At 39.7% G+C, this 24,356-nt stretch overlaps 2 protein-coding genes across 9 annotated transcripts; one reads left to right on the top strand and one right to left on the bottom strand.

The window, feature by feature from the left end:
- Positions 1–343: 343 nt before the first annotated feature.
- LOC117296902 lies at positions 344–7,519 on the bottom strand. Its single transcript, XM_033780007.1, has 2 exons — positions 7,177–7,519; positions 344–1,265 (listed from the first exon to the last, which is right to left on the bottom strand). Exon 2 carries the CDS (start codon positions 1,218–1,220, stop codon positions 471–473), a length of 750 nt encoding a protein of 249 aa, XP_033635898.1. The 5' UTR covers positions 1,221–1,265; positions 7,177–7,519; the 3' UTR covers positions 344–470.
- A 3,609-nt stretch (positions 7,520–11,128) lies between these two features.
- Positions 11,129–22,169, top strand: LOC117296860. Of its 8 annotated transcripts, none has more exons than XM_033779953.1 (7): positions 11,129–11,368; positions 11,988–12,617; positions 16,113–16,334; positions 17,103–17,246; positions 18,472–19,028; positions 19,388–19,627; positions 20,056–22,169. In XM_033779953.1, the coding sequence occupies exons 2-7, from the start codon at positions 11,993–11,995 to the stop codon at positions 20,878–20,880; spliced, it is 2,613 nt and encodes an 870-aa protein (XP_033635844.1). In that variant the 5' UTR covers positions 11,129–11,368; positions 11,988–11,992; the 3' UTR covers positions 20,881–22,169. The 8 variants fall into 8 exon arrangements, with proteins under 8 accessions (XP_033635844.1, XP_033635846.1, XP_033635843.1 ...); XM_033779955.1 differs by lacking the exon at positions 11,129–11,368 and adding an exon at positions 11,375–11,460; XM_033779952.1 differs by lacking the exon at positions 11,129–11,368 and adding an exon at positions 11,404–11,469 and having other exon boundaries at positions 11,988–12,628; positions 16,124–16,334.
- Positions 22,170–24,356: the final 2,187 nt, after the last annotated feature.

Raw genomic sequence — 24,356 nt, forward strand, 5'->3', positions numbered from 1 at the left:
AAATGTCATCACTCGGACAAGAGAGTGAAATGATCACTCTTTTACATTTAGAGAGTGCAATACTTGGGGGCAATGGCATATACCTTATAATCATTAATTTTTGGTTAAAAAGCAAAAAACGGAGGCAAGAAGGTGGCGGGGGGCGGGGGCGTTGTAGTCACGTAATATAAACTTAACAAAATAAATATCAAACATTGTGGCACGTGAATGAAAACCAAATACATAAGACTAGGATGGTGAGATTACAGGCGACACAAAGTGATGAACCCAGGTCACGTATATTAAAGGAGGTCTTCTTGTAAGAGTGCCACGTGGGGGGGGGGGGGGTGGAGGGGGGGGGGGGTCGGGATGGTTGTTTTGAATGTTGTTCAGTCCTTGTAAAAGCCAATCCTTTTATACACTGCGGCCGATTGCGACTGTTCCTCGGCCGTTGTCGGGAGGGGTGGTGTATGGCAAGTGGTTTAGGGGGTTTAAAGTGTAGCAGTGGCCAAAATGGCCGCAGCAAAGGTAGCCATCATCGTCGCCACGAGAGACGAGGCCCCGTCGCAGACTTCCTTGTCATAGTCGCCTTCGAAACAAGGAATCTCGACACCGTCGACACATTCCCCGTCTGGTTTCCCGGTCATTCCGGAGTCGATCCCACGGTGCAGGGCCTGAAAGTCGGCATCCCTCGGCTCGGTCAGGGCACCAGACTCCTGGTTGACGTTGACGATCTTAAACATTGTGGTCTCGTTGTTCTTCGCCATGTTGTACTTCTCCATGAACAACACGTACTTCTTGCCCTTTTCGAGAGTGTGGGATTTGCAGTTGACCTTCTCCAGGATGATGGTGATGTTCTGACCCGCGTCAGGGACGGTCATGTTGCCGTCGTTGGCGCCGCCATGGTGGTCGCTGTCGTCGTCACCAGCATCGTCACCGGTGGCCGGGGCGTCGCCTGTCTGCGGTGGGTCTCCCTCATCGTCATCCATTGATGATTCGTCACCCTTCTTCAACCAGCAGGAGATATTCACCACGACTTGGCTATTAGAGGCTGTGGCGTTCTCAGATGACATCAATGCCATCTCGTTGGTGACCACCTGAATGAAGGCGACCCACTTTGCCTCCATGGCTCGCTGCTCCAAGGTCTTGGACTCCCAGTCCTCACCGTGGCATGATGTGTTGGCCGATGCGGCGGCGAGCAGCACGGTAGCCACTACTACGGCAAGACTGATCAAGACCATTGTATCGATTGACTCGTCACGGGGCACGAAGCAAAACTCTTATGTCTGTAAATATATCAAAACAATTAACATGCTGGATTTAATTATTTGAAATAATATGAAACATTGAAGACTAGCATCTTCAACTGAGTTCCTAAACGTAAGAAATGCTGCCATAGGACAGATTTTAACGCCATGGTCCGAATTTTATAAAGCTGTTTACCTTTGTTTAACATTTCTTAAATTGTATATTCCAATTACGGATCATATTTTGCCTGTGTGGCGGACATTGTTCTTGACTTTTCGACGATTTCTAAAAAACGCGACAACATTTTGAACGGGTATACTTTCCCTTTAAAGGGAAGGTATATGTTTGGTAATTGTCAAAGACCAGTGTTCTTACTTGGTGTATCCCATCATAAGCATAAAATAACAAGCCTGTGAAAATTTGGGCTCAATTGGTCATCGAAGTTACGAGAAAATGATGAAAGAAAAAACACCCTTGTTGGACGAATTTGTGTGCTTTCAGATAGGAATAAAAGACTTCTAGCTAGAAGTCTTTTATTAGTTACGTGAGAAATTACCTTCTTTCTAAAAAAATACGTTACTCAGAGGGAGTCGTTTCCCACAATGTTTTATACTATAAACACTATCAAGAGCTCTCCAATGCTCGTTAACAAGTCAGTTTTTAAGTTAATATTTGTTTTGAGTAACTACCAAACACCCGTTTGGTAGTTTTCAAAGACCAGTGTCCTAACTTGTTGTATCCCATGAAGCATGAAATAACAAACCTGTGAAAATGTTGACTCGATCGATCATCGAAGTTACAAGGAAATAGTGAGAGAAAAAATATCATTTTTGTCCAAATTTGTTTGCTATAAGATGCCTAAAAAGGGCTTCAGGCCTGAAGTTTTAAGTGAGAAATTACCTGCCTCAAAAACTACGTTACTTCAGATGGAGCCGTTTCTCACAATGTTTTATAATGTGATGTTTACATACTCCATTGCTCAATTTTAAGCTAGCAATTAATTTGAGTGATTCAAAAGTAATTACCAGTGCCTTTAACGGAGTTTCCAAATAAACGTTTGATGCCAAACGTTTCCAGCACCTTTTTAAACAAACGCAAATATAAGAACACTTTAAAGGCAAGATTTTCGATTAAAGGGAGGGTATTGTACATTTTCTTATTACAACTCCAGAAAAATAATCCATAAAAAAAGACTGTCTGAATAGCATTTAACTGCAGTAACGCTTCGCATATTAAACTTTTGTTGCATAAAAATTGATATGTGTTTACATATTATTATTCCAAGCGAATAATTCTGAAAATGCTTTATAACTAGGCCTATATTGAAAGCGTAGGCTTCTAAACCAAAAAATGATTACCAAACGTAGGCCCATACATTCCCTTGAATATTGTGTGGTCTTTTTTGTCCATATTGCTGGGGATAATGTATGTTTTATTTAATAATTTTATGTTTTATATGATAGTTGATGACGATAGTAATGCAGTTATAAACATGACGCAGACTGCATCGGGCGGGCTGCATTGACCTTTAGTCGGTGAAGTGTTTTTATTAAGGGGTAATATTTCTGTACATTTTGTTCTTAAAGTCACCTGGAAGTGGTATTTTTTCAAAATAAAGCTTTTGCAACTAATATATGTGTTTTGATGAGTGGAATGTGAATAAACAGTTAACTAAGGTTTTTAAAAATCAGTTCTTATGTTATTTACCAATTTAAGAGTAGACCCCGACCCGAGAGGGCGCTGTTCGTGACGTCACTTGAGGCAGACTTTGCCTGTAATGCGTAGAGTAAACACAATTGCAAAGTACATGTGCGGACCAAGTCGTGGTTTGTACGTTTCAATGCGGACCAGGTGTATTGCTGCTGAATGCAGAAAAACACTTTTTGAAACGTACCAACTCACGACTTGGACGTACATGTACTTTGCACGTGTGTTTACTATACGCATTGCAGGCAAAGTCTGCCTCGATTGACGTCACAAAAGGGGTAGGCGGAGTCAGCCCCCCAAACAACTTTATATATTTTTTAAACGTATAAATCGTGACAAACAATTACTAAAAAAAATGTTTTATTGTTCGTAAGCATATACTCTTATGTTTGAAAGAAGAAAAAAATCTATTTCCAGGTGACTTTAACTCACTTATGAAGGAGGTAGTAACGCCAAATCGGAGATCAACAACAAAATTATTAAAATTAAAATATCTAAAAGGTTAGACAAACAGAACCTCAAACTTTCGTTAGCATCTAAAGCAAGAGATAAATAATGCAATTATGTGATGATTTGTTGGAACAATAATGATGTTTCAAGCATTTTGCAGAGAGACTGGTGACACTATAATGGTCCGTCCTTGACAATCAAAAACCTCTTAATGGGAGGTCTTTAACAGTAAAATGTCACAGTTTGCCTGGCGATGGCGCATCCCCATTGTCGTTTCATAATGAGTATTCCATATTCTGGAATACAATGCTTGACCTTCGTAGACTGTTCTGAAATGCAATTTTGAGTAGGTGATGCGTTGCCATGGCGACGGGTCGTGTTTATCCGACCGGAATCTGACGCAGGATGAAGGAGGAATGGGCGTTGTTCGTTGATGTTATTGTTGTTGCAATTGCAATTCGTTTTGTCATCTTCTATTTGTCATTGGTTTGGTTGTGGTTGTTGGCGTTTAAAAAAAAGTGTCGTACGTACAGGTGATGGTATAGTGTTGTTGTTGATAAATTTGATGTTATTGTTGTTGTTGTTGTTGTCGCTGCTGTTGTTGTTGTTGTTGTTGTTGTTGTTGTTGCTGCTGTTGTTGTTGTTGTTGTTGGTGTTGTTGTTGTTGTTGTTGTTGTTGTTGTTGTTGTTGTTGTTGTTGTTGTTGTTGTTGTTGTTGTTGTTGTTGTTGTCGCTGCTGTTGTTGTTGTTGTTTTTGTTGTTGTTGTTGTTGTTGTTGTTGTGATAATGAGTAAAAGAAATACTGGTATCGTCGGTAGTTGTTGTATTTTTCGAGAAAATTATGAATTATTTTCTAGGGTAAGTTCCACTGACCCTTTTACATTTGTCAAAAAATGCTCGGCCGACCATCAATTCAAAGATATACCAAATTTCACTTTTGTGAACATCGCATGCCTTGCAAAATGATTTCACTTTACACTTGAAAATAGTTATAATACTTTCAGTAATTTTGTTAAAATAGTTTTCAAACGTTTGATAAAATAAATCAGATTTGAAAATTCGCAATATTGCATACGGTTTTTGAAGAGAGAATTACAAGTGACTGGGAGAATTTGCTCGTAGGGATCAAAGAAAGAGTAGGTATCAATACCAAACCCAACATCATACACAGTTTTCAGATTAAAATGCGTTATTTATTTTTTTACAACCAACCTTTCTAAGGCACTGGACACTTTTGATTACTCAAAATATTATTAGCATCTTACTTAAAAACGAGCAACCGAGAGAGAGCTATTGGTAGTGTAAAACATTGTGAGAAATGACTCTCTCCGACTCCTTACTTAATTTGAAGTAACTGTTCTCCTCCCTATAGGAGTGTACAGTACTTCTCCCTCTCAGTTTTTCTGTGTAAGATTTAGGCAATTTTAAATAGTAATGTAATGTTTTACTCCAAATTTTTAACTATGTAACTGTTCATGTAATTCTGCTGCTGGCAGCGAATTGAATAGAATTTTAATAAACCATTGAATGAAATGAATAACGTAGTTCTTGAGAAAGAGGTTATTTCTCACTCAAATACATTTTGAATCTGAGAAACACTTCAGGCCTGAAGCCTTTCTCATGAATCTAAAAAGCACACAACTTGTGCAAGAAGGGTGTGTTTTCTTTCGTTCTTTCTTGCACTTTCGCCATAACCATTGGGGCCCAAGTTTTCACAGATTCGTGTTATTTTGTGCATATATATGTTGGATACACCAAGTTAGAACACTGGTATTTGACAATTAATGCCAAAGTGCATTTAAAGGGAAAGATACCCGTTCAAAATGGTCGGTTTTTTTTTTAGATAAAGCCGAAAATTCATAGACAGGCAAAATAGATCCGTGAATACACAATTTGAGAAACGTGTCTGACAGTAACCTTTTTCAGGTTCTCAATTTGAGGGACACAAACCGAATATGTTTGGACAGAGAAATGTGTGCAATTCTGGCAAACCACTCTGCTACTTTCAACCAAAGAGTCTCCATTATTACGCCTATAGTGCATCGGTGAATACTAAAAATTTCTTCTAAAATCAATGATGTATTATTATGTGAGGATGAGAATAATATGACAATATGAAAAAAATCAATCATTATACATTCCGACGACTAAATTTTAGTAAACGATCGAAAAATTATTATAATAATTGTACGATATGGACGCACGCACATTTTGAATACCTGTATTATTATTATTCATGCACAGTCGACGGCATTACATTTAGACATGGCGTCCGTAACAACGCAGTGCCGCCGATGCGACTCCTGATGCGACTCAGCACAACGTCAATCCGTACGAGAGACGGCATGGACCGTATCTATTGTTGCTACCATTTTTACATTATAAATTTTGGCAGAAAAATTCCAACTCAAGCCTCAATTTCGATTGAGAATATTGATTGTAAATGGAGGATACATACGGAAGCTTATTGACCATCTTGTTATACCTTATAATTAAATATAACATTCGTTGAAACATGGGAAATAAATGCACAGTGTTTTTCTATGTTTCAACGTAAAATTTTCTATATCATGCATGTAACAGTCTGGTCATTTAAAGGCACTGGACACGTATTCTCAATTTTTGTATCCCAACATATGCATAAAATAACAAACCTGTAAAAATTTGGGCTCCATTGGTCATCGAAAAAGGAAAGAAAAACGCCCTTGTTGCATTCCATTGTGTGCTAACAGGTACATAGTAAAAGGCTTCAGCTGAAGTCCTTGATTATTAAATGAGTGAGAGAAATTACCTCTTTCTCAAAAACTACGTTACTTAAGAGGGAGCCGTTTCTCACGATGTTTTATACTACCAACAGCTAAACATTATTTGGAGTATAGTTATCAATAGTTTCCAGTGCCTTTTAGCTGGATACAAGACGGAGATTTCCACCATAATAACAAAATGTGGATAATTATTATGAAGACACATCAGGCTTACATCGGAACTCCTCATTTTAACACACCATTGGACACTTTCGGTACAGAACAAAAATTAAAAGTCCACAGATTTACAAATAACTTACAGGGTTTACAGAAGGTAATGGTGAAAGGCTTCTCTTGAAATATTATTCCATTAAATGCTTTACTTTTTGAGAAAACATTAAAACAATATGAATTCTCGATATCGATAATTACGAATTTATTTTAAACACATGTCATGACACGGCGAAACGTGCGGAAACAAGGGTGGGTTTCCCCGTTATTTTCTCCCGACTCTGATGACCGATTGAGCCTAAATTTTCACATGTTTGTTATTCTATTATATAAGTTGTGATAGTGTGGGCCTTGGACAATACTGTTTACCGAAATTGTCCAATGGCTTTATAATGGCGTTGCGCTCTCACTATTGTCCACATCTCGAATTTCCCCCTTCATATTCATTCTGCTTACCATTAAGAAAAACTGAGCATTTTTATTATTATTCCGGATTTGATGTATTGATTTCAAGAACCAAAACAATTTAATGTGATACAGTGATGCTAAACGAAAGAGCAAACATGCGACCATAGACATGATCCCAAGGGGACGCCTATAAAACAACAGTGTCAATAATTATCTACACAATTTACGTCTACTCAATTTTGAATTACATGGTCGCGCATTAACCCGTAGACATCAGTTTCCCAAGGGTCTTTTATAAACAATACAAAAGACACAGTCACTGCACAAAAACACATAATAAAACGATTATTCGCAAATTTCTCAAAATATACAACTGATTGAAAAGTGTTGGTGCTTAAAAAAAACTTACCGTTCAAAAAGAAGGTGATGACAGTGTTTGTGACCGTGATGAGAATGCAATTCTGATGGGGAGAAATTCACCTCAGAGCCCGTGCAGATCCTCTCGCTGTGTCCGCTTCGGGTGGAGAACTACGATGGAATGTGCAAGCTGCTGTGTGGGTTAGAGTAGCTGTTTGCGTTAATCGTCAAAGAGAGGAGGGTGAGGCCTCAGCCAATGGCAACGCTACACGCTGGAAGATGAAATCTTTCAACTTAATTGACCGAGTTGATTTTTCTTTTATTGACCAACAAAATAGAGCAGAAAGTCAAGATTCTTAATTTAAAATACATTTAGATGTTGTCATGACATTTTTGCTTATAGATATTTTCCGTTTTTTTTTAATAATGGTAAAATTGAAAATTATTTTCAACATCATTCGCCAGTGTGATATGCCAATTTCTAATTGGCTAAATATGGCTTTTTATAGGTGGTGATGTCATGCAAAGATTAACATACTGAGCTACGCCTGCGCATTCATTATCACTATATTCCTCACAGTGCCAGCGCATAATAACATAAAGCGCTTATTAAACGCAGTGGACACTATTAATTACTCAAATATTATCATCATGAAACCTTTCTTGATTACGAGTAATGGGTAGAGGTTGATAAAACATTGTAAAAAACAGCTCTCGAGAAAAAAGTAATTTTTCACGAATTTGATTTCGATACCTCAAGTTTAGAATTTGAAATCTCAAAATCAAGCATCAGAAAGCACACAACTTCGTGTTACAAGGGTGTTTTTTCTTTCATTATTATCTCACAACTTCGACGACCGATTGAGCTCAAATTTTCACAGGTTTGCTATTTTATGCATACGTTGAGATACACCAAGTGAGAAGACTGTTCTTTGACAATTACCAACAGTGTCCACAGTATTTAAATCAACGTAACAATACACACATTTGAAGTGTGATTGGGGCCTATCAGGCAGTGGACACTATTGGTAATTAACTCAAAAGTAATTATTAGCATAAAAACCTGACTTTGTAACGAGTAATGGGGAGCTGTTGATAGTATGAAACATTGTGAGAAACAGCTCCCTCTGCAGTAACGTAAGTTTCGAGAAAGAAGTAATTTTACACGAATTTTATTTCGAGACCTCGATCAGATTTTGAATTTGAGGTCTTGAAATCAAGCATCTGAAAGCACACAACTTCGTGTGACAAGGGTGTTTTTTCTTTCATTATTATCTCGCAACTTCGACCACCGATTGAGCTCAAATGTTCACAGGTTTGTTATTTTATGTATACGTTGAAGTACACCAAGTGAGAAGACTGGTCTTAGACAATTACCAATAGTGTCCAATGTCTTTATTTGTGTTTTGTCTCGAATTTTGGCCTAAGGGCTACGGCTACGGCTACGGTTACGAATTTGACTATAAGGGTATTGCTATGGGCAACCTATGATTCAATGTACGAACGATAAACGGTACGGATATTACATGCAGCTTGCCTGGAAAAAAAAACTTATAGCAAACGCAGAATAGATGGCCTTCTCGAAATCACGGAGTTTTAGCTTAGGCCGTGTCCGAATCGGTGGCCACGGCTGCGGTTACGACCGTTGCCATGGGTGTTGCTAAGGGCGCCCTATACTTCAATGCATGACGACGCGGCGATCCAGCCGTAGCCTTATTAGGCTCTGGGTTGACTCCGGCTTGGGCTCAGGCTTTGGTGGTTACGACTTAGACTCCTTTATTTAGGCTCTGGCTTGGGCCCCGGTTTTGCTCCGGCTGAGGCTCTGTCTTATGCCCAGGTTTAGGCCCCGTGCTGCGGTTTGGAAAGCGAGCACTTCATGGTTGATGCCTCGATCGCGATTCAGTCCAGTTTTCAAATATTTTGTCATCTAAAAACTCCACTCTTTAAATCTTCATTCTTTGTCATAAATCTCGCGACGTGAGCAGAAACCACACACATAACAAACTCCACTTCAGCTCTGGAAGCCAAATTTCATGATGACTCTAGTGCAAGCAGAGAATCGGCGCTAACGCGCCAACGGAAGTAGGAAACTTCCCCTTTTTATACGCATAATTCATTCTGGTTGCGAAGCCAAGGACTCTTAGAAAAGCGACTATGCAGCCAAGAACCAAAGGAGAGAAGGGGGAATTATATTTGTTTTATATGGGAGTAAAACCTCAGACAATTATTGTTATATTCCAGGGTGGTATAAATCCCACGCAGGATCAGATAGGGACTTAACCCAATCCACAGTGATTCGAACCGGGTTCTAGAGGTGGAAGGCCAGGACCACTGGGCCCCATCTCAGAGCTGCTGAGCACACAAATTTGCTTAGCATGAAATTTCTTCCTTGATCAACAGGCTTACCAACCAAATGTTCACGTGATTTTCAGGATAAGCAAACAACAGCTGAATACCAGTAACAAGCAATAATATGCAACAATATGGAACGATGGTTGGTAGGCCTAATCCTGTTTTTATCAAGGAAGAAATTTCATGCTAAGCAAATTTGTGTGCTTATAGCAGCTCTATGAAATTGGGCCCTGGATGGCGTGAACAATATTGGTAAAGTGATGCCGATATACACAACGACGGTATAGTACGACTTAATAATAGATTTTATTACAATTTAACCTGTAATTTTTCAGAAGGTGTATTTTGACTTGATTCCTTGCTATTTCAAGGTGATTATTTCAGTTGAAATATGCATTTCTTAGTGTATATGAGCGGTTAAGAGCACCGAATTCACCCTCTGGTGTTCTGATCAGCAGAGTATGGGTTCGAATCCCCAGCCGCACTTGTGTCCTTAAGCAAGACACTTTACCATCGCTGCGTCCTTCGGATGGGACGTAAAGCCATTGGTCCCATGTGTTGTGTAAACGCATGTAAAAGAACCCAGTGCATGCACTTATAGAAAAGAGAAGGGGTTCGCCCTGGTGTTCCTGGTTGTGGCTGCTTCATGCGCCGTAGCACCTTGTAAACCCTTATAAGTGCTACATTATTATTGGGTCTCAGAATCCATCACTGCAATAACCTATCTTTCGGAGAGTTTGTATAGATACGTGCGCTATAAGACTCATTCGATATTATTAAACTGACACTACTATAGGTCGCACTTGTCAAGTCGATGGATTTAGGGCCTATATATTCACATGTTAGTTTTTTTCGGTAACACATTAATATAAATAGGATCAAATCAATCGACCGGATCCAAAGAGGTACACTTTGCACTTCAAGTAAATTCTATAAGTATAGGCCTATCTTCCAGTTTCTTCAGTTGATGAGCTGACGGGGTAGGCCACAATAATATAAGCATTAGGGTCTACTGTTTATTTATTGTGATATCCACACCATGGAGAAATTTACTAACGAAAGGCCTATCAGACAAGAATAACACAAACAAAATTGAATTCGGTGACTTTTTTAAAGGATTGAAACTAAACAACCTCTCCATCCTCTGAGAGAGAAATATGGCACAAAGGACATTAAATATAACAGACTTGACCGAAAGCAATGAGCAGCTTTCGTCATATGAAAGATTAAGGGTAGGATGGTGTTATAGTGGCGCCATCATTATGCTTTAATGACCTCCTTGGTCACTTGCCCCCCCCCCCCCCCCCGGCGCCAACCTAAAAGTTTGTATCTGTCTGTTTTAGTGCATATTATTCGTAGGATTGCCTATTAATATAGTCTGTATATTCGGAAACTCTGCGTCTAAACTGCATCTCTACTTGTTTCCATCTCGTTCTTGACAACTGTGATGTAAAGATGTTTAAATTGTATCGATCTCTATACACTGTAATCTGTTTTGACGGGAGTGGTAAATAACCTTCTTTGAACCATGACCCCTCCATGGTTGAACCAATGTTTCATTCATCTGTATAATAATCAACCTCGTTTTCAACGAGTAGCGCACCGTAGCGTCCCCTCCTTATCGGCGTTATTATGAGGCGAGATTGTACACACACGGGAACGAACCTGAACTGAAGACAACAATTCTAAAAATGGTAACCGGTAGCTGCTATCAATCCCAGCAATGCGCAACAGAAATCGTATTCAAGTGTGCTGCTGGTCAGCAATGCGCAAGAGAAATACGCTAAAGAGTGTATCGAAACGACTCAATTTTGACCTTTGTTTACAAACTGTTACGTTATTTTTCTCTCTTTTTTTTCTGGATGTATATATGCGGTAACCCTTCTTCTCAGGTAAGAAAAAAATTCAGTGGTTTTGGAGTTAATCAACGGCGGATAAATTGGTGGCGACGTCCGGAAGATTATCCAATTCTGTCCTCTAATTGGTAAGCATGGTAAGTACTTACTTAATACTTACTTAGTAAAGTAGCTGCTACTTTTAGTTTTACGAAGTGTCAAGGTAAGGACTCAAAGTGAAGAGGAAGTGATGACATTCCATGATTTAGACGGGCCGCGCTGCTGTAGCATATACCCCTTTTTTCGAAATTTTGACTTACCCCAAAAGTTGGTGTGATGTTTTCAGGACTTGTTTCCACTATATAGGATTCTTAATCTGAAATGATAAACAACAAAGCTTTGTTGTTGTGTGTATTCAAGCCACCAGTACCGCCCACACTAAAGGCCACAGTCTTCAACTAAACTGTTTTTATTCAGACATCCCGGCTACCTGACAGCCAGTGAGAAATGCACGAACCCGTTGCGTCCTTTATCATTTGGGATGATATTAAAGGAATTACCATAATCATTTCATTGGTCTACAAATAATATGCGGCCTTTTTCCTTCTTCAAACTTGCAGAGAAAACAGCATTAACAAATAATGTGACTTTTTCCCCTCCTTCTTCAAACTTGCAGAGAAAATGGCATTGACTGCTGCTGAGAGGCAACGCAAACATCGACAGAAACTGAGAGCCGAGGGCAAATTGCCACAGAGGAGTCCCAAAAATGCCAGAGTGAAGAGCAAGAATGCAACGTCGGACGGACAGCAGAAGTGGGCCGTGAGACTAAAAGATGGTAGTCGATACCATGGACAACCAAAGATGGCTGATGCGATGAGTGGCATTGTGGTTCAAGAAAACTTTGTGGTGAATGGAAACCTAGAGAGCAGAAGTGAAGTTGTTGGGGAAGCTGGCGTAGACCCTCACAATGTGACTGATCAGCAACTTGAAGGGAATGTAACTGATGCCGAGGGCTTACCCCAACTTAGTAACAACTTTATAATACAGCCAGCAATAAACGATGCAGTGTCGAGTGTCGGCATCAAACAAGAACCAGTATTTGAGATGACCAGCAACGATTCAACTCAAGACTTGGGACTGAACCCTAGCAACGTGTCGAGCGCAGAGCAGGATTTTATCAGTTCGTGCAACTATCACTCCAATTACTTATCGGCAGAGTTCGTCATAGCTCAAGAACGACTCCTACGAAAGAGACAAGGAAATGCGGAGCGCCAACGAAGACGGCGGAAGAGAATGAAAGAAGAAGGTCGTTACGAGGTTTACCATTATTAAAAAAAACGGAAAATATCTATAAGCAAAAATGTCATGACAACATCTAAATGTATTTTAAATTAAGAATCTTGACTTTCTGCTCTATTTTGTTGGTCAATAAAAGAAAAATCAACTCGGTCAATTAAGTTGAAAGATTTCATCTTCCAGCGTGTAGCGTTGCCATTGGCTGAGGCCTCACCCTCCTCTATTTGACGATTAACGCAAACAGCTACTCTAACCCACACAGCAGCTTGCGCATTCCATCATAGTTCTCCATCCGAAGCGGACACAGCGAGAGGATCTGCACGGGCTCTGAGGTGAATTTCTACCCATCAGAATTGCATTCTCATCACGGTCACAAACACTGTCATCACCTTCTTTTTGAACGGTAAGGTTTTTTTAAGCACCAACACTTTTCAATCAGTTGTATATTATTTTGAGAAATTTGCGAATAATTGTTTTATTATGTGTTTTTGTGCAGTGACTGTGTCTTTTGTATTGTTTATAAAAGACCGTTGGGAAACTGATGTCTACGGGTTAATGCGCGACCATGTAATTTAAAATTGAGTAGACGTAAATTGTGTAGATAATTATTGACACTGTTGTTTTATAGGCGTCCCCTTGGGATCATGTCTATGGTCGCATGTTTGCTCTTTCGTTTAGCATCACTGTATCACATTAAATTGTTTTGGTTCTTGAAATCAATACATCAAATCCGGAATAATAATAAAAATGCTCAGTTTTTCTTAATGGTAAGCAGAATGAATATAAAGGGGGAAATTCGAGATGTGGACAGTTTGTTTTTTAAAATGTCTAATAGTGAGAAGGGGTTCGCCCTGGTGTTCCTGGTTGTGACTGCTTCATGCGCCGTAGCACCTTGTAAACCCTTATAAGTGCTACATTATTATTGGGTCTCAGAATCCATCACTGCAATAACCTATCTTTCGGAGAGTTTGTATAGATACGTGCGCTATAAGACTCATTCGATATTATTAAACTGACACTACTATAGGTCGCACTTGTCAAGTCGATGAATATAGGGCCTATATATTCACATGTTAGTTTTTTTCGGTAACACATTAATATAAATAGGATCAAATCAATCGACCGGATCCAAAGAGGTACACTTTGCACTTCAAGTAAATTCTATAAGTATAGGCCTATCTTCCAGTTTCTTAAGTTGATGAGCTGACGGGGTAGGCCACAATAATATAAGCATTAGGGTCTACTGTTTATTTATTGTGATATCCACACCATGGAGAAATTTACTAAAGAAAGGCCTACAGACAAGAATAACACAAACAAAATTGAATTCGGTGACTTTTTTTAAGGATTGAAACTAAACAACCTCTCCATCCTCTGAGAGAGAAATATGGCACAAAGGACATTAAATATAACAGACTTGACCGAAAGCAATGAGCAGCTTTCGTCATATGAAAGATTAAGGGTAGGATGGTGTTATAGTGGCGCCATCATTATGCTTTAATGACCTCCTTGGTCACTTGCCCCCCCCCCCCCCCCCGGCGCCAACCTAAAAGTTTGTATCTGTCTGTTTTAGTGCATATTATTCGTAGGATTGCCTATTAATATAGTCTGTATAATTCGGAAACTCTGCGTCTAAACTGCATCTCTACTTGTTTCCATCTCGTTCTTGACAACTGTGATGTAAAGATGTTTAAATTGTATCGATCTCTATACACTGTAATCTGTTTTGACGGGAGTGGTAAATAACCTTCTTTGAACCATGACCGCCCTCCATGGTTGAACCAATGTTTCATTCATCTGTATAATAATCAACCTCGTTTTCAACGAGTAGCGCACCGTAGCGTCCCCTCCTTATCGGCGTTATTATGAGGCGAGATTGTACACACACGGGAACGAACCTGAACTGAAGACAACAATTCTAAAAATGGTAACCGGTAGCTGCTATCAATCCCAGCAATGCGCAACAGAAATCGTATTCAAGTGTGCTGCTGGTCAGCAATGCGCAAGAGAAATACGCTAAAGAGTGTATCGAAACGACTCAATTTTGACCTTTGTTTACAAACTGTTACGTTATTTTTCTCTCTTTTTTTTCTGGATGTATATATGCGGTAACCCTTCTTCTCAGGTAAGAAAAAAATTCAGGGATAACTTTCCGTATGGCGCCACCACTTTTTCACTCATTTTTACAAAAAGGGATATATCAATCAGGTAAATTAGATACTATATTATTTTATTTCGAATGAAAAAGTGGTGGCGCCATACGGAAACTTTTCCAAATTCAGTGGTTTTGGAGTTAATTAACGGCGGATAAATTGGTGGCGACGTCCGGAAGATTATCCAATTCTGTCCTCTAATTGGTAAGCATGGTAAGTACTTACTTACTTAGTAAAGTAGCTGCTACTTTTAGTTTTACGAAGTGTCAAGGTAAGGACTCAAGAGGAAGTGATGACATTCCATGATTTAGACGGGCCGCGCTGCTGTAGCCTATACCCCTTTTTCGAAATTTTGACTCATTTCCTTACCCCAAAAGTTGGTGTGATGTTTTCAGGACTTGTTTCCACTATATAGGATTCTTAATCTGAAATGATAAACAACAAAGCTTTGTTGTGTGTATTCAAGCCACCAGTACCGCCCACACTAAAGGCCACAGTCTTCAACTAAACTGTTTTTATTCAGACATCCCGGCTACCTGACAGCCAGTGAGAAATGCATGAACCCGTTGCGTCCTTTATCATTTGGGATGATATTAAAGGAATTACCATAATCATTTCATTGGTCTACAAATAATATGCGGCCTTTTTCCTTCTTCAAACTTGCAGAGAAAACAGCATTAACAAATAATGTGGCTTTTTCCCCTCCTTCTTCAAACTTGCAGAGAAAATGGCATTGACTGCTGCTGAGAGGCAACGCAAACATCGACAGAAACTGAGAGCCGAGGGCAAATTGCCACAGAGGAGTCCCAAAAATGCCAGAGTGAAGAGCAAGAATGCAACGTCGGACGGACAGCAGAAGTGGGCCATGAGACTAAAAGATGGTAGTCAATACCATGGACAACCAAAGATGGCTGATGCGATGAGTGGCATTGTGGTTCAAGAAAACTTTGTGGTGAATGGAAACCTAGAGAGCAGAAGTGAAGTTGTAGGGGAAGCTGGCGTAGACCCTCACAATGTGACTGAACAGCAACTTGAAGGGAATGTAACTGATGCCGAGGGCTTACCCCAACTTAGTAACAACTTTATAATACAGCCAGCAATAAACGATGCAGTGTCGAGTGTCGGCATCAAACAAGAACCAGTGTTTGAGATGACCAGCAACGATTCAACTCAAGACTTGGGACTGAACCCTAGCAACGTGTCAAGCGCAGAGCAGGATTTTATCAGTTCGTGCAACTATCACTCCAATTACTTATCGGCAGAGTTCATCATAGCTCAAGAACGACTCCTACGAAAGAGACAAGGAAATGCGGAGCGCCAACGAAGACGGCGGAAGAGAATGAAAGAAGAAGGTCGTTACGAGGTTTACAAACAGAAGCACATCGTCCACTGTGAGAAGCACCGAGCGACACAGCGGGAGATCGAGAAAGCGTTGCCAGAAACTCTGAGACGAGAGTTTGTCGCTAAACGTCGGGAGGATGGGCGGCGGCGTGTGGCTCAGTACAGGGCTCGGAAGAAACAGATTGCCTCAGAGACGCAGACATCTTTGATGATTGAGGATTCTCTGGAATCAGGTAAAAAGATATGTCTACGACTGCATCTCTCAGTCAACATGATCCGCAGCGGCCGGGCTGCAACCACCGATACGGCAAAGGCCTTAGACTTACGGCAGTCAATTTCCCTTGTGGTTTATTACTTGATATCTGAAAATTAAAAGGTGCAATCACACTGCTGCTCCTTCCCAGGTTGTATCTTAAACTTGGGTGTGATTCCATTGCTATACGGAAGTTAACGGTTGAATGGCTTTTGACTGGCACCCTGAACAAAGATATTGACAAAATAGGAAGACCCCCAGCATTTTGGCTAGATAGTTCAGTTGGTAGAATGCTGATGTCTTGGGAAATCTGTCCCCGGATATTGTGTCACCATAAATAGGAATTAAACATGGGCTGGAGGATATTACAAAAGAAGAAGAAGTTTGTACACTGTTCACCGTTTGCGGGGACAGAATTGTGGAGGTCGCAGGTTCAAATCCCCCTCCAGTCAATTTTGTTTATTAAAAACAAATAGTTTATTTATCAGGCCTGATACTTCACGGAGGCAACAGAGGCGATTGCCTCCATGCCCCCTGGTCATTGCCTTGGTGCCCTTGAAATGGTCCTGTAGAAAATTGTCTCATAGGGTGCCCCTTACCAAGGATTACTTTTGAACGGCCATTTGAAAGATAAATTGCTGTCCGCTGGATCCCGTCTAAGAGAAAATATAAATTTTACATTCAACATTTTATGTATTATAGGATGAAAATAAGAACGTATTCAAAGTTTATGATCTCGTTCCCCCAGGTAGCCAGGAATGTTCCGGGACTAGCGCAGAAGAACTTGGGAGTCACACACAGCAGGGAAGCGTACAGAGACGATTTGCAAACTGGAGAAACAAGAAGCTGATGCTAATGAACAGTACAGATGGGGAGATGGAGAATAACTTTGGTACGAGAAAACAAAAAATGATAACTTCTCTGGAATTGTATCTAGTCTTGGTGCAAAACATTCTTGTTGAGTCGGGTAAAACATCTAAAGCCCTATGTAATTAACATACACTCAACACTACACATGTCGCAACTATTCCACCGATAGAGGGCGTTTCAAGTTGTTTTGAGTGTGGTGTGGTAGGGTGATCAGATCTTAAAGTTTTTTTTAAAGCGTTTTATAGTATTATGTGCGGTGTGAGGAGAAGTGGAGCGGGGGATCGCGATCAATTATGTGACTGTGAGTTTAACAATGTCTTGCACCAAGACTAGGGTTGTATCATGCTGCTGGGTCAGTCTGTTTGAACTAGAGTGTTGTTTTTTTTACAAGTCTGTCTCAAAAGGCAAAATGTCAACACAACACACAACAAAAGCAGTCAAGTGCAAATAAATGAAAAGACGGTGAGGCAGAAAGCACACAGAAAATAGCAAGGATGACCAATGAGAAGGAGACAAAAGAGGGGGTACTTCTGTACCAAGAGGAAAGTAGTGTGTTGAAGTATTGGAACATGGGGGGAATACCCTCATCCCCATCAAGCATGGTATGAGGGAGTAGGTGTTTTAATTTGTTTCCTATTCTGAGATGACATCTGTATTATTAACAAAATGTCCTCTGCATTCTCTATGGTAATCATATACAAATTCTGCTAAGAAGAGTACACTGTTAAGCAGAAAATATCTGCTTACAGGCTAAATACAAAATGGCTATTGTTATTTAAGGTCCAGTACTGTTCGTTTTGACAAAACAAATTTCTTGCTCCCATGGTCCAATGTCTTGCACTTGCACGTATCTGGAACTCTCTACCACTTAATCTTAGATCTTGTCTTTGTACCACAAAATTCAAATCTCTCCTCAAAACTTATCTTATGTCACAGTTTTTCAAGGACTAATTTAGTTGTGTCTGTTTTCTTTCGTTTTGTTATTTGGTTTAACTGCGCCTTGAACACCCAGCAGGGTGGATATGTGCGCATTACAAGTCTTTGTTGTTATTATGGTCCTTCTGTTTGCATACTCACAGGACTATCACAGAGTTATGTTTTTGTGTCCATCAAAGCCGACACCACATAAGCCTAATGTAGCTGCCGTTTGTTTCGTTTTACCACGCTTTGAACACCCAGCAGGGTGGAATGTGCCCATTACAAGTCTAAGTTATTATTATAGTCTTCTTCTGTTTCCATACTCACAGGACTATCACAGAATTTTGTTTTGTGGCCATCGGAGTCGACGCCACAGGAGCCTAACGTAGCAGCATTCAACCCTGGTATTCTACCGTGTTCACTCGTCAAGAGCCACACTGCCTCCTCCGCTTCGAGCGAGACTCTAAGTCCTGCTCTGTTTCCAGCGGACAAAATCAACTGTAGCCAGTCTGCCGTTGGCAGAACACCGTCTGCTCAGGTGTTTTGTAGCAGGCTAACTTATTCGGACCGTCATGAAGCAAGTACCTCAAGTCAGGCACCCTATGTCAACCTCCCAAACAGGACTGTTTCATCAGACGGGAATTTAAACACGAGAAACACTGTTGTGGAACCGTCCCAGCAAGAGGAGCCTTGTAGTTATCCAGCCGCGGGAGTTGTCCCTCGTTATTTTACGCGACCCCCAATTTGGCCGAGTAGTCGTCCAGTCACTCTCACAGAGAGTTTGCCCCAAGTTGGGATCCTTTCAAGTAGTCAGGAGTATCGGAAACTGCAGGGCAACAGTCAAATCACTAACGACCAGAAACAAACAGACTTTAGTATAGTTGAGGTAAGTGCTGAATCTACCCGTTTACCAACATGCTCATGATTATTAGATTTTGTTTTACCCATATACACCGATGTGTGTTAGCACTGTATACTCAGTGTTTTCCCGAACTCTGTGAACAAAATCACGGCAATACTACTCAGGTGGGATTCGAACCCACAACCTTTGCAATTCTAGATCAGTGTCTAACCAACTAGACCACTGAGATTGCCCTGTAGCTATGTTTTAAAACAGTTTCATGTATTGTTAAACTGATTAGATTTTTTCCCCCATATTTTGATTTCATGGTCTTGTAAAAGAAATTCTAGTCCACTTCAACTAAAAGAACATCTTTTCACTTTTTTATATTTCTTCCAATCAAGCCAATAGAAGAAAACTTCACTCATTTGCAGAGGAACCCGAGTCAAACACAGCCTCAATCCAGCCAGCCCATCATCACCATCGACCCTACCCTTGATGCGGTATCGAATGATAATAGACTTCATCAAGTCCCCATGTATGATCCTCTGGACGGAACAGCCGATGAAGAAACACCTGAAGTACTGCAGGAAGATCTACTGAAGATCCAGAGTCAGTTCCCGATGATGCATAAATACGTGAAGGTACGGCATAAAGAGACATTGGTGAAGTTAAGGTCATGTCACACAGGGCAATTTACAGGCAACCAGTTGCAGCTGTTTTTGGGGTTGATACACTACTTAACCAGTATTAAAGACTTATTGTATTGCGCTATTTTTTCCTGACTCGCACAATGGTTTAGCCACAAATTTTACAGGTTTGTTATTTGGCAAATATGGTGAATCACACAAAACATGAGCACTTTCTGCGACTAAATGTATTTTGTCTGCTCTACCAATGCTGTATAATACACAGAGTTTTGGTACTGTTTTTCGACAGTTCCCTTCAGTATTTTCCTTTGCAGAATGTTTGTAAGCAGCATGGCCTCAAACACTCTTTGATGTAAATGATAAAATTCCATAAGAGCACAATTTTGAATAATTTATTCCACTGATTTGTTTTCCCAAAACAGAAACTTCAGTCCGACATCCACAAGCTAAGAGAAGCCCACAAGAAACTTACAAAACGGAAAATGGACTTGACGGAATTAAAAACAAACAACGATATGTTTAAGTACTGGACGGGGTTACCAGACTTCAGCACCTTTGAGGAGATATTTATTATTCTCAAACCTAGCTTAGTATCAACTCCTTGTCAGAACTTTATCGTCCTCACTCAGGAAGAGGAATTTTTCTACGTTCTCTCACGAATTAAGACGGGTATTCCTGTTAAAGACATCGCTGAAAGGATCGGGATAAGCGAAGTCGAGTTTAATCTCATTTTTCATCGCTGGATTACAGCGTTACCTCACAAACTCCAGTACATCTTCAAGACACGGGATGAGAAAGCTCGGATAGACGCAGGGAAACCAAGTATATCGTACGATGAAGTCACGGCAGACTACAGAAATGTTGTGATCGATTGCACCGACATGTTTTCTGAGCAAGTTTTTCTGAACTGCGGAGAAACATCGACGGAGCAGACCGAACTCTGTAAATTTGTCATGGGAATTTCATTGCCAACGGGGACTGTTGTTAATGTGTCGGACGTTGTGTCCGCTGAGAGCGGTTTTGTTTTGTTGAGACTGAGCCGAGGGAAGAATGACATCATGGTGCCGTTAGGGGAGAGGGACTCGTGGCTTGTGCAGGGTCAGCGAGGGCACAGCCTTGTCGAGAAAATCTTGAGTAGAGTCCGATCCTTAAAGATCGTTGAAGACGGCGACATCAAACTGCAGTGCAAGACTTTCAGGTCAATGGTTAAAGTGTGTTTACTCTTATCTAACGTAATCCGAGAATAAGTGCCAAAATTTAGAAAAACTGTCGATGTGACAAAAGAATATGAACAGTTCTAAGAAAATTTAACTCAACAACCACAGCACAGTGGTTAAGTGGACAGACTAAAGGACTCTGTGCTTTCTGCTCTACCAGCCAGGCTTCTAGTGGATGAGACCCATGCCTACATCCTTAGGGACTGTGGAGGGGTAACCCTGTTTCAGCCCCAGCTAGGAGGTGGCAACATGACCCCGGTGGCAAATGATTTGGGTCAATAGAACCAGTGAAGTGTCTTGAAGTAGTCAATCAGCATTGTGATGTTGGGCAATATCTCATTAACAAAATATTAATATTAACAAATCACAAGGTTGTGGGTTCAAATCCAGCCAAGCTAAACGCTGATTTCACAATGACTAGAATAAGTATTGTCGTCCAGTTACTGAATGACAATTTAATGATTTATGCAGTTCACAATCATAGACTTTAAACCAATGTTTGTATGAGAGAGATTGGCTAGTGCCAGATTGGCACCCCTTGTGGGAGCTTTGCAGAGTTCCCTTGTTGGCAAGATCATCATCTCAACAAACAGTTGGACTGTGATTATGGTGGTACGTCAGCTAATCCCATGTACATGATGTAAAGCTTTATCCGTTTACCATTGCAGTCCTTGGAACTAAAAAAAAAAAAATTTTGTTCGATTTGATGGGTTCTGGCTTTTAACGTTTTAACAAACTTTTTAAAAGTTTGATTTGGGACCATTCCAATTGTGAGCGTATATCAAGCGAATTACTTTTTAATTTATTTGATCAACTCTTATTAAAGCAACATAATTTATTACAAAAAGAAACAACAAGAGACTCATGTATCTTTTTTAACAGTATTTATTAACATAGTACTTGTTCTTGTTCATGTAACAATACATGTAGTTATGAATAATTTAAAAATCAAAGGCCTATGGTTATGTCATATCATAGGCCTTTTGATTTTCTTAGGGCCACAATTGTTCTTGCAGCAAAGGGAACCACCACAGCAAAAGCAAGCAGTACCAACAGCAATTAAAAATGGTGTCTCAACTAAATAGAGAAGCATTTGAGGCAAATATCTAAAACATTACTACATCCTAACTGATGTCTGACAAGTAATTTTGCTTGTTACTCTTGACCAAATGATACGAAAATAAACCCTTTACCAGTTAGATTTGAATAATGTCTGGTACAATGGCTTGTTTTAGTCGAAAGTTACCACTGAAACACAGTCAGTTTCCCTTGTGAATTGTTGCTTGGTATTTGATATAAAAAAAATGCATCCCCTAAAGGCAGTGGACACTATTGGTAATTACTCAAAATAACTATTAACATGAAACCGTATTTGTTAACGAGTAATGGGGAGCTGTTGATGGCATAAAACATTGTGAGAAACGGCTCCCTCTGAAGTAATGTTATTTTCGAGAAAGAAGTAATTTTCCACGAATTTGATTTTCGAGACCTCGGATTTAGAATTTGAGGTTTTGAAATCAACCATCTAAACACACACAACTTCGTGTTATAACAAGGGTGTTTTTTCTTTCATTATCTCGCAACTTCGACGACCGATTGAGCTAAAATTTTCACAGGTTTGTTATTTGATGCATATGTTGAGGTACACCAAGTGAGCAGACTGGTCTTTGACAATTACCAAAGGTGTCCAGTGCCTTTAATCAAAGAGTGACACATGAACTGAAAGACAACTCAAGAATACACTTACACAGAACAATGTTTGATACATGTACATTTGTACATGCATCACAAGCATGACAAGTTAGATGGACGGCTGAAACGACAGGTCAAAAATAAAGTTGTCGAGAGCAAGATGTGAAGATATTTTTGTGTACTGGTGCTGTATCATTTGACAGAACAAATTGACAGAGTAAATGGTCATGTAATTCTGTGAATATCTTCCAGAACATTTTACTGCCCGAAAACTAATCTCAATGTTTCCTTTCTTTTAGCTTATTGAGACTCAAATAAATTAAACAAACAATGACAAAATATGATCAGGGTACAAATTTGGGTGGAAATCCACAAGAACGCTGGGCATGTAACTCATAACTTTTACCGGCCAGAACTTTTTCACATGACCAGATTTAAAATGGAAAAAAAAAACAGTGACTAGTTGATGAAGACTCTGGAGATCATCAACTTTCAACGATTATCATCACGCAGTAGACTATACATAAACAGGCTTTTACATTGCACTCAAATTCCACACCACACATCCATTTTGTACCAACAACAAAAAAGCCATCTACCTAAATTTTTGTTTTTATTGACAATAAGAGTTCACCTCCCAAAAAATAACTTGAAAGTGACGACGGTGGAATTGCAGTAACACACAAAAAGAAAGTAATGATAAATATTGTCGTCTAGTTACTGAATGACAATTTCTTGATTGGTGCAATTCATAATCATAGACGTTAAACCAATGTTTGTATGAGAGAGATTGGCTGTTGCCAGCTTGGTGTTTATATCCCCTTGTGGGAGTTTGCCGAGTTCCCTTCATGGGAAGATCATCTAAACAAACAAACAAACAAACAAACAAACACAAACAAACAAACAAACAAACAAACAAACAAACAAACAAAACAAACAAACAGATAGTTCTGTGGAATGTTCTTTTAAAAAGGCAGCACATTTTAAAACTCAAACTTAACGCATGTAATAGAGACTTCCAACAACCCTACGCAGACTGTTCAAATTGACCATCACTTTTTAATATCATGTACAATAGTAGTGAAACAGTGTTTCTTTTTGAATCACAATTTGGTGATCAGCATAAACTTAAAGGAACATCACAGAACTGGTTTTGCTAACAAAACAGTTGCTGCTAGTGAAAGCACTTTATGTAATCCTGTAAAAGTAAACTTTCCCTTGAAACATGTTTTTCAGAAACGAGTAAAAACAATTAGTTTTGATCTAACAAGTCCACAGGTTTATCTTTGATTGATTGGTTTTTGAGAGAGAAGTTTCCAATAAATATGCCTTAAAAAAAAAGCCTGTGAGATTCTAAAATTCTCAGACAGTTATGAAAGTCAGTGCTCAGACGGGGGAAACTTCCATTCAGGAATTTTATGTAAGTTCATTATCGTTCTTATCTCAATTGCAGTAACAGAAATTAGCAATAACAACGTTCAGTGCTATTTTCTCTACTTACACAGTATTTCAGCCGAATAAATATTTCTTTAGGGAGTGCTATTATCAGGGGTGAGAGTCATTACTAACGAAAAAGTCTGAAACTTGCATACAAATTTAAAGGTATGTTGAAATGATGCAATTTGTACCGTTTGGCAACCCCTGGGGTTATAGATTTCCAGGAGCTTTTGGAAACAGTATCCAAAGCCATAGAGAAGTTGACCAATGTGCAGGATTTCTTTATTTGTGGAAAAAAATATTGCCTGATTTTCTTCACCAGGCATAAAAAGTCTGAATTCAGCTAAAAATATGAACAATCTCGTCCATGTATTATA

Source organism: Asterias rubens, chromosome 11, assembly GCF_902459465.1.
Source record: "Asterias rubens chromosome 11, eAstRub1.3, whole genome shotgun sequence".
NCBI lineage: Eukaryota > Metazoa > Echinodermata > Asteroidea > Forcipulatida > Asteriidae > Asterias > Asterias rubens.